General features: G+C 33.6%; 1 protein-coding gene across 1 annotated transcript in view; it reads right to left on the minus strand.

Moving 5' to 3' along the window:
- LOC132559498 (protein O-mannosyl-transferase TMTC2-like) overlaps positions 1–10,152 on the minus strand; it is a 72,795-nt gene extending 62,643 nt beyond the window's left edge. The window contains exon 1 of the mRNA XM_060224128.1: positions 10,067–10,152. Within this exon, the coding sequence (XP_060080111.1) occupies positions 10,067–10,152 (86 nt within the window). The remainder of the gene's footprint in view (positions 1–10,066) is intronic.
- Between the last annotated feature and the right edge of the window lie 1,329 nt (positions 10,153–11,481).

Raw genomic sequence — 11,481 nt, forward strand, 5'->3', positions numbered from 1 at the left:
AAACACTCCCCAAATTACCTTGCCATTTTATTTACATGGGCTGACCTAGATTTGTCAAGTGGTATATCAACTACGCTCCAGATATGTACCCTGCCCATAGAAACATCTGCCATTTCACTCTGTTTCCTCACATTTACCTCTATGTTCTTCAATTAATTAAAATTGATATCATTGAATGCTTGAATTTGGGTGGGCAAGGCAAGTCTGAAAAAAAATTTCCCTCAACTGTAGCAACATATTAGATTTGTTCTAAACACTTAGAAAACAAGAGGCCCAGAGGGCCTGTATTGCTCACCTGGATCTTTATGACCAACAGTACTATATCTGTGCATATGTTCCACAGTAGATGTTTAAAGCAATATGACAAATTACTCCACATGGGCTGTCCCTTAGTAGTCAGCCCCCTCATCTGTGCAATGTTGAATTGAGACTTTCTTATGATGTTTCCAGTTAAATATAATTGATAGCTTTCTTTTAAATCAAGGAAAGAAGATGGTCAAACCATATAGCAAAAAAACTCTTAGTTATAGCTGGACGGATGACCCAGGACAGCAGAAGCTTACTTGCCCTTTAGATCATATTTACAAACACAGATACAACATATTTGAGACTTGCACAAGTCAACAATATATAGCAACAAATAAATATAAAGACAGGAAAAATTGAAGTACATTTTTTTATAAACCGTAATCTTTACTCAAAACTAATAATAAAATGTTTCATGCATATCATTAGTGATGTCACCATGGTCAGTTAAGCCCTGGTTACTGGAGATATACTGATAACAATTTACTGTAGGCCTATAAACACTTCATAGCAAATGGGATCAACTTAGAATTTCTTATCTATTTATGCTATAATTATGAAGAATCTTAAATCAAAATGAAGCTCGTGCATTTCTCTTTCCGATCATGTTTTCTATATTTTAATGCTTTGAATAGAACATAAGTAATTGGCTAACGTGTAGTTTTTCACATTACTTAGCTCAAGCCTCTCAGACCTCCAGGGGGCTTGGCCTAATTTATTTTTTGGAACAGTGTGATATCACTGTATAAGGTCTTTATAATTCATTCCAAATTATGCCAAGAAAATTCCCCGTCAAATATATTCCTTCAATAAGTCATTGGAAGGTTCTACATATTTGTATATAAGCCTTTGTGAAACTTTCACTGGCCACATGTGATAGCCTTTGGTCAATCAGAAGTTGTTAATGATTTTACCAAATTTAACCCCAGTGACCTTAAATATTTCTATGGGTCAAGCTTTTTTTTCACATACTATGTGGGCACTATAAAGGGAACCTTTTGGCCAAATATTATGATTTAAGCAGAAGTTGTTCAAAGGTTTAATGCATTAGACCATCGTGACCTTGAATATAGGTCAAGGTCATTTCTTTTCTCAAATATTATCGATCATCATAGGGAACCTAATTTGGCATAATATCACTATCCTAGATATTTGGTTAGCCAGAAAAAGTTGTTTAAAGGTTTTAGCACATTTGACATCTGTGACCTTGAATATGGGTCAAGGTGATTTCTTTTTGCAAACTTTCTTGGGATTGATAAAAGAAACACACTGGCCAAATATAATGATTCTAGGCTTTTCAGTATTTCAGAAGAAGTTGTTTAGAGGTTTTAACACATTTCACCTCTGTGACCTTAAATATAGGTCTAGGTCATTTCTTTTTACAAACTTTGTTGGGCTTCATCAAAGGAACCTTCTAGCCAAACATAATGATTCTAGGCCTTCTGGTATTTTGGAAGAAGTCGTTTAAGGTTTTAACACATTTGACCTTGGTGACCTTGGATATGGGTCAAGGTAATTTCTTTTTAAAAACTTTGTAGGGCTTCATCAAAGGAACCTTCTAGCCAAATATAATAATTCTAGGCCTTCCGGTATTTTGAAAGAAGTCAGTTAAAGGTTTTAACACATTGACCTCTGTGACCTTGAATATGGGTCAAAATAATTTCTTTTTACAAACTTTGTTGGGCTTCATCAAAGGAACATTTCAGCCAAATATGATAACTCTATGCCGTTCGGTATTTGGGCTAGGTGAGCTAATAAAGAGATGTAAATGTCAATTACATTCAGCTATCATTATAACAATCAAATTATTTCTGTTACTCCTAAACATATTCCAAACAAGAGATCCCAGAGGGATCTTGGCGCCCACCATTTGAGGATCTGTTTTCAGTTCTTGAAGATTTGTTTATTTTTTTTCTTTGTTACAGGTGTTGTAAATGTTCATGAACGGGTCTTCATTGAATGTACTCAATGATGGCACAAGATATTTTTATTAAGCACCTATTAGCAAATATCATTTGAAAAAGATCCCAAAGTATTATTAGATAGCAGTCAGTTACAGGTGGATAATGGACAATATGCTTGTGCTGTATTACTGTCGACATCCAGGATGGCTGCCTGTGGGCCACCTTGATTTCAAATCAGTCCAAAAAAGGTACAATGCACAACTAGGGACCAAGGGAAACCAATATCTATGAAATATCGGAAGGATCCATCCAGTACTTCCTCAGATATAGCAGTAACAAGATTTTACTCTCAAAATCCAAGATGGCTGCGTGTCAGCCAACTTGATTTAGGATCAGGCCAAAAAGGTATAATGCACAACTTTGAACCAAAGGGAACCTGCATATAAAATTTGAGAAAGATCCATCCAGTACTTTCCAAGAAATAGCAGTAACAAACTTTTACTTCCAAAATCCAAGATGGCCACCTGTCGGCCATCTTGAATGCAAATCAGTTCAAAAAAGGTACAATTCACAACTAGGGACCAAGGGAAACCTGCATTTGAAATTTGAGAAAGATCCATCCAGTACTTTTCCAGAAATAGCGGTAACAAGAATTGTTTATGGACGGACGGACGGACGGACGGACCACGGACCACGGACCACGGACCACAGACGGCAAGGCAATTTGAATACCCCACCATCTGATGATGGTGGGCTAAAAATAAACTTTCAGCTAATTGGAAACTGAACCACCAAACCACTAAATTCCAATCTCCTTCCTTCCTAACCACCCTCCATTTCATTCAATCGGCCCCACCTCTACTTAGTCTCCGAGGAAAGGAACTAATGTTATCATTTCATAATTGAAATCCAAACAGGAAGGAAAGCAATGTAATGAACAAATTTGGCCTGAACAAAAAATCTAATTAAAAGGTGGATATTTTCCATTTAGAGTTATCCGAACAACAATTTTCAGTTTTTGGTTTTCAGTTCCCAGTCTTTTTTTGTTAGTTTTCTTTGTCTAGATAGAAATATTAATCAAAGGAGGTAAAGAAATATCCATCATACATTTCTAAAGCCTCATATCAAATCAAAACTATTAGATCTATTTCTGTATTACAATCAGGACTAATGCTATACATCCTTGTCTGTAGTACAGTGTAATCAAAAGCACAAAATGGCCATCGTTTTAAGATCAATGGCAACTGCCCATTTATAGTTACATCTATAAAGAGTTTTAGATAATGATTTAAAAAAATATTTACATAGAACCAGATAGATGTAATAGAATATTGGAATCTACTAAGTGATATTTTTTCACCAAAGACCATCCCTGAAGTCACAGATCCAATTATTTAAGTCTGATTACATAGGTCTCGCCACACAGCCACGCCATATAAAAAGACTGATCTAGGAGTACCGCCAGTGCTGCACATCAGATTTAAATACTGTCTATTGCTTGAGACGTCGGAGCTGACTGGCCATGATATTACAACTGGCACGTTCAAATTGATTCTCAATTTTTTTTCCAAGTATATATGAATTGTAGTAATGAATAGTTAGGATGTAGTTGATCTTTGAATCAATGAATAGACCAGTATATTTTTTTGCCTTTAAACCGCTTTTTGCTGTAAGTCTTTTAATTTGTACTGCATCCTACATTTGTATAATTTTTAATTAAATATGAAATATATCAATTATAATGTCCTTGCAACAGCCAGAGTCATATGAGGATGCTGGTGCCAAGATGGACACCTAGAGTGCAAAATAAAGCAAAGACGTATAGAGTATGTTGTTGGAAAGAAAAGAAGATATCAAGATTCCAGGTATTGGAATGGGGGCTGGGGACCCACTTTTAATGCCATCCTAAAAACATGCAGTGAAATGTAGCAGATCCTATCTTGGGTTCTCTGATATCCCTGAAACAGATGGCATCTTAATAAACCATCTTCAATCTCCATTGAATGTCCACTATAAGTCATTTCTTTGACATGCAGCGACATACCTGGACATTCATTAATGGGACTGTAACACCTCTTATTGCACTCCCTGCAATTTCTCAAGATAAATACAATAACAGGTTTTTATTATTGTTTTTATAAGATACATATAAGTATTTTCTAGTGTGTTCAACTTTTATTAAAATGTAAATTAGGTAAGAAAAAGCACCAATTTAAACGGCTGTTTCAAGTGTAAAGTCCCTCTGTTTTGTGTTAAAAATTCTTCCAAATGAAGTTAAGAAAAGTTCATTACAGCTAACATTTTAAAAATTTCAAATGTACATCTGTTATACAGTAATTCTTTTGTTACTCATTTATGGACCGAGAACACAGTAGGGAATATATGTAGGAGTGTTGAGCCTTAGTTTTACGAGGCATTTCTCTTTACAGGCAACTACACAAATTGAACAACATTAGAATACATTCTCAAATTATGCACCTTTTTAATTTATATCACTTTTCCTGTAGTGATCCTTTCAAATAAAAGAAAAACTTTAAAGCTCATAATAATGCTTAAAACCAGGTATAACTTTTTCCAGACAAATGTCTCGTTAGCAGAGATAAATGTCTCTGCAGTGAGGTGCAGTGGCATGTGACACTAAGTAAGGTTGTTTACACTTTCTGCACAGATTACTTCGAAAATTATTTCCATCTATATGAACACATTAGCCACACTGCTTTAATGCCATATTGAGGAAATATTCAACTCTGTATTTCAAGTTTAATTTTTTTCTACAGCAAATCAAATGCATATTTTACACGATATAAATCTTATGTGTACAATATTTATTTGGTTGTTAAATGCATGCACTAACAATTATGTAATTTAAACGAACTGCTAGCTGTCAAGCACTTCATATAAAACTCTCACCAATATGTTGTGAACACTTAAGGCATTCACCAATATAACAACTTCACAGGTAATCATAAACTATAATTAGAAACCTGCCTAATAAAAACATCCCTTCATATACATTTATCTATATATCTATATTACCTTATGTGTTGATCATTATCAGATCCCAATAATGATGCAACAAACCAACCATACAAAAATCAATTACCTTTAACATCACTAATTTTCAGGGTTCCCGAACTAATTGAACACTAAAATTATGATGTTATATTGAAATGAAATTTTTAAAAAAATTATTTGTGTCTTGCATGTTTGAAGATATGTTTCATTTTCTGTTGGTTCTAAAATGACATTATTGTAAACTGAATTTTTATGACAGCTAGTCTATATTGTACATGTATTACAGGTAGTGCGAGAGCATTTGGATTTATGTTAAAATCTTTATAAGATTTATGTATTTGTGTATATGTATTGCATATTGGATCAAGAGAATTTACATAAACAAACTTTCCAAATTTTCATTAGGATTTTCTTTAAAAATATAAGAAAACAGTCCTTTTTTTTCCCTGAATGATCCACGATGGAAATTAATCATTCTTCATATCTACTGATCAACAAGAGTACTGCAAAGCGGAACAAAATACGCCTGTGAATATCGCAAACAGCAAAGGGGCATAACTCTTATTCAAATGATCTAATCAAAACCCTGTTCAGGAAAACACAATTTCATATCATGGTGATTAACCTACCAAGTCTCATAAAGATCGACTGAAAAATGTTGGAGGAGATCTCCGGACAAGATTTCTATAGTGAAATAAACAAAGGGGCATAACACTTATTCAAATCGTCTAATCAAAACCTCATTCAGAAAAACACAATTTCATATCATGGTGATTAAGCCTACCAAGTTTCATAAAGATCGACTGAAAAATGTTGGAGGAGATCTCCGGACAAGATTTCTATAGTGAAATAAACAAAGGGCCATAACTCTTGTTCAAATCACCAAATCAAAACCCCGTTCAGGAAAAAACAATTTCATATCATGGTAATTAAGCCTACCAAGTTTCATAAAGATAGACTGAAAAATGTTGGAGGAGATCTCCGGACAAATAAAAGTTTACGCCGGATGCCGGACGCCTGGACAGACGGACGGATGGACAGGGCCATACCATAATACATCCATCTTTCGACGGGCGTATAAAAACAGAAGATTGATCTTCATAAAGATGAATACAGAGGTATAAATGTATCAGCTCTGTCAAAGTCAGAGGGTGGGCTTTTCACAGGACAATGAAATGACATTTATAATTTTGGAACAGTAGTATATATGAGGGTAGGCTTATTACCAGACATGGGCTTATTGTCAGATAAATAACATAATTTTTGGATACCTGACTTTAAATGGGGACAGTTATAATGATTTCTGTGATACAACTTCTTTTTACAGTAAACAAGGTGTTACAGGGTATATACAATCAATTTTTAATTCAGAAAGCCTGATTTCATAGATAAATCATTTTTCAATAAAGCTATTTACCCTAAGGTTACTTGCCTTTTAATTCTTCTTATGAATCATCTTTTTATGAAATTGATATGAGACTATATATCAAAATATTTCACGTACAGTTTTTATGGTTTTTGTATTTTCCTTTTATGTCAAAAGTTGTGGCGATTCCAATCCATTTCATAATAAATCCTATATGATATAAGCCTTAGGGGATTCTGAATAAACAGCAAAGTTAATTAAAACCTAAGAACAAAATAAGTTGATGTGAAAAAAAAATGAAAAATGTACTTTGAAAACTCAACTACAAGTGATTCAAAATTTAACAAGTGAATTATACTGCAACTTGATGTTATTTAAACAATAAGCTGTTGGTGCCAATGTATAAATATCCCATTAACTTATTATTGTAGTACAGTAGATGAGGTAACAAAGAGACAGACAGCATTGTATAAGGTCACTGTCCTCAGCACACATCTCCTGATGATCCATGTTCTGTGGCTGATCCTGCTATCTGCAAGGACTTCAAGGAGACAATTTCTATGGCTTTAAGAAGCCAATATTTGGTTTGAGAAGCTTTAGAGAACCTGCTTGTATGTCTAGTAGCTGTCCTTAACTTTTCATCTACTAGCTAATTTACCATTCATTAAAACTCAGAGTACCTATAATAAGCCTTGATTAAGGGATCTAAAATATAATTTCAGTTTTAGTTAATCTTTATAAAAATATTCTAGAGATCAGGGGCTTGTCCCAGAAACTAAAAGTATGACAAGACAATTTCAGAATGTTTAGAAATCAGCCAGCTCCCATCCCATCCCAATCCCTGCCCAAGTAAATGTTTCAAGGCACTCATACATGTTTAATTTCATGGGCTTCAGCGTCTGCTGATTGTGGAACAACAATGCAGTTTTTCTGTGTTCACATATTATCACTATCATCGCCCCCCCCCCCCTCCCATGTTGAAATGTACAAGTAATCGCCATTTCAATTCACCATGGAGTTTCCTTATTGCTTAATTATCATATTCATTTTAGAAATATATATTACCAGAAAATAGTTTTGACCCTCTAATTATGAAAACCTAAGAACAATAAAGGCGGTACAGTTACGAGTTTTTACAGGACAACAACAATATATCATCATGTCACAATCCAACATCATGTGTGTATATATATAATTAATTAATTTGTGGAGAGTCTTCCCCACAGCATAATACCCATAAATCGTAATGTATTTTTTTCACTCAGACCAACACTCTAGTTCAACTGAACACATATTACACAGTAGCAATAGACAAAATCTTCCTTGATTATTTTAAAATTCTATCCAGAAAAACATATCCTGAAGCAAAAATACATTTTAAGGGCTTATTTTTACCCAATTTTATCAGAACTGACTTAATAGAAAAAAAGATTTGTTGAAAGATTATTGCCTGTATTCTATTTACAAGTTCAATACTTTAGGTTATATATATACTAGGAACTTTGTACTTTTAAACAAATTCATTTTGATTTTTACAGCAGGATTAGAAATAAGAAAATGCTCAAAAATTACATTTTATTACAGATAACCCTACCTGTTAAACAAAACTTTCAATCCACATGCCTAATTTTCTGCAAACAGATGAAGCATTTTTTATATCTAAATTTTAAAATTAATTAAAAAACAAGTATGAATTTATGTCTTATTGATGTAAAAATGAAATTTCAATGGCCACAAAGTTATAACATGTACATATGTCAATGAATTTTTGAAATGTATATTCTCCAGTTCTCGGTAAACATAACCATTAAAAAGACATTCTACACTGATTTGTGATCTGACAAAATGTATAACTGGCATCTCTTAGCTTTAAGTATAGACTTAATGACTTTTAGGATATATATAATAAAATGACTTGGCAGGAAATATGAAGTATTCTCTAAGAAACTAACAAAAATGATTGCCCCTCGATTGATATTAAAGAGTTGAAGAATACATTTATGATAGTTATGAACCGACAACAATGGACTGTTTAAACTAATCATGAATTTCTGCAGTCGCCAATGATCGCTTTCACATGTGTACATGGCAGAACTGAATAAGTGGAAATGCAAGGCAGAAGGAAACCCTGGCGTTTTTGACAAAATTATGTAGTACCCAATTTTTCCCATTTGGAACCATTCACCATTTCGTCTATCCACCAAGAAATTGATTTTGACAATACAATGATATGCATTATCTTATTAAGTTTCTATTGAAAATAAACTGAATTTTACATAGCTATATAATATATATCACCCATATTTTTCTTCTTCAGAAGTTTTACTTTTATCTCGTTTTCCACCTGTTTGATTTCCGATATGTCTAAAGCTAAACAATGAATAACAATGGCATTCACACCATGATAAATTTCAAAATCAATTTCTTAAGTAAGAAATATTTAACAATTAAATGAAAATGTTCATTTCTTTTAAAAGCACAAAACTTGGGATGGGGAAAAAAGAAATGTTTGTGTATTAACCATCAGTTGTTAATGTGTGTGTTTAAGACTTAATTTTTTCAGAAGACAGATCCTTTTCTACAGTGATAATCCAAAAACCTGAATTTTCTATTCAGTCATTTCTTCTAAGAATGTTCAGCTGCTCAACACGTTTCTGGAATGCCTCAGTGTGTTACTGACATAAGGAGAGGATGCTAATACTTTGATGACTCATTTACTTTTTGTTTCCTATTATTAAAAAAAATAAAATTGTGCCTTATTAAGAAATCAAATATGAATTAATTAATTTTTGCTTGTATGAAAAAGTACCTAAAACTACAACATAGCATCAATGTTTATTTGTTTTGACACTATTGTTTAATGAACAAAAGAGTTGTTTTTAAAACTGAGTCAAAAATTTAATTGATTTTTGTTGGTTTTTTTTTCTTTTTCATAATCTGTTCATCTCATCACCTTACTGATTTACCATACTTTTGATTTGAGTTGAATTTGTCCAGGAATAGTTTCAATCTTAATAAGGTGGTGATCAATATTTTTCTGGATTGTTATCTTGGATAGACAACTTGTGGTCAATTTTAGCCGTACAGGTGAGGGGGCGGTCAAACTCGCTGTTTATCTCATCTGTCGTCTGCTTGTTAGGCGCGTCTCTTTATAGATCTACTCGGGACACCAACAACTTCAGCAAAGGACGAAAATGTACTAAACACTTTCACTTGAAAAATCTCACAATTCCTATAACAGGCTACTAAGGTATTTACTCAAAGAACCACATGAAAAGATATTTGTAAAAGGGTTTAGCCATACCGGGTCTCACGAAATCTATACCACCTCCGATACGGCTCGATAGCTGGGAGTACGTTATTACAATGCTGTATAGCAGATGACACATGTATGTGTATATAACGTTACGATGGCAGAGCCGCTCGCTCAATTTTAACAACTGACAGTTTCACTGATAGAAAAGTAGGTACCCACCTGTCATCATAAGCGAAATCCGCGTCCAAAGTATTAAGATAGAGGATCAGGGCGAGAGAACTCGTCGCCAGTGTAGAATACTCCATCCTCGTCCATGTCAAACCATCGTTTTCACTAACAACTGCTGGAGGAAACTGTTACTTCACTTGTAATCCCGCCGCGCGCATGTCCGGACGGTCTATTAAATATTTGGTCTTGTGTGTTCGCTTTCATACTTGAACTGATCTAAAAGATCCCTTTCAAATACACGTTAAAGGTACGCTTTCAACGGCAAAGAGAGACATGCACGCCTACAAAGATAAATAGCTGTGGATTCCGCTATCTGAATTGCACATTCGTGTGATTTCGATTTTGTTTTTGTTTTGTTTGTATGTGTGCTTTGAAGCCCATGAGATTTTTTAGAATTTGTCATAAAATCATCGTTTTAGAAAAGGATCAAAATTATGTTTATTTACTTGCCTTTTTTAATAAAGTGCTGTTAGTTTTATGAACTTTCACAACATAATCAAATTATATGAGTTCAAGGTACCCCATTTCGATGATATGCCATTAAGGGTAAATTGAGTTACGCTTAAATTGAATTCCAATGAACATAATTTACTTTTACTCAATAAGGAGCCGTGTTTATATTTTTTGCAATTTTAGTAAAATTTCATGTGAATGATCAGAAGTCGTTTGAAAACATGAAGTAAGTTTGGCGTATACTTAAATAATTAGGTTATATTTGTGATTTATACCTACGTCTCATTACCTGTATCTGTCATTACTGCAAACCACAGTTTACACGATACGGATACTTCCAGCAGTATGGGACGTATTTAGTAATTAAACGGCTCATCCTTGTTTCCTGCACTACAACTTTAACCAGATTCATGTAAACATATATATCAGAAGCTGGACCCTGTACAGTAAACCAATTGTAGTGTACATAACTAGATTAGTTTGCGATTTAGGACAATACATTTCGCTTTTTAAGATAGTGGAGTATTTATCTACCTCTATAGGCCCTACAAATCTGGGTTATCTCCGTCAACACCAGCTGGAGAAACTATCTCGTACGAGAAATCATAGAAGTTTTATCAAGAACCAAATGTTTCAAGATTTGTCAGCTTTACGAAACTGAATCGAAAATTTAGAAAAAATATTTTTAAAGGTATGCATTTCCCCCTTAGATTTTACTACTTAACAGTACTGATACAAACTGCTGTGATGTGATGTTTTTATTCTTCCAGCTTTTTCTGGCTAATAACACAAAATCAATATTTTTCATGTAAATTTTACCAAACTTGAAAGGATTTGTAAACGGTTCAAAATTATTTACTGCAGACAAAATCTTTGTAAATGTCGCTAAAATTCACGGTTTTTTCAACTCTATGCCAAAATACTGTTTTCTAAGTGAACATTTCTATTGCATT

This window comes from Ylistrum balloti, unplaced genomic scaffold (genome assembly GCF_031769215.1).
Source record: "Ylistrum balloti isolate Yb309-2 unplaced genomic scaffold, AGI_CSIRO_Ybal_v1 Utg369662, whole genome shotgun sequence".
NCBI lineage: Eukaryota > Metazoa > Mollusca > Bivalvia > Pectinida > Pectinidae > Ylistrum > Ylistrum balloti.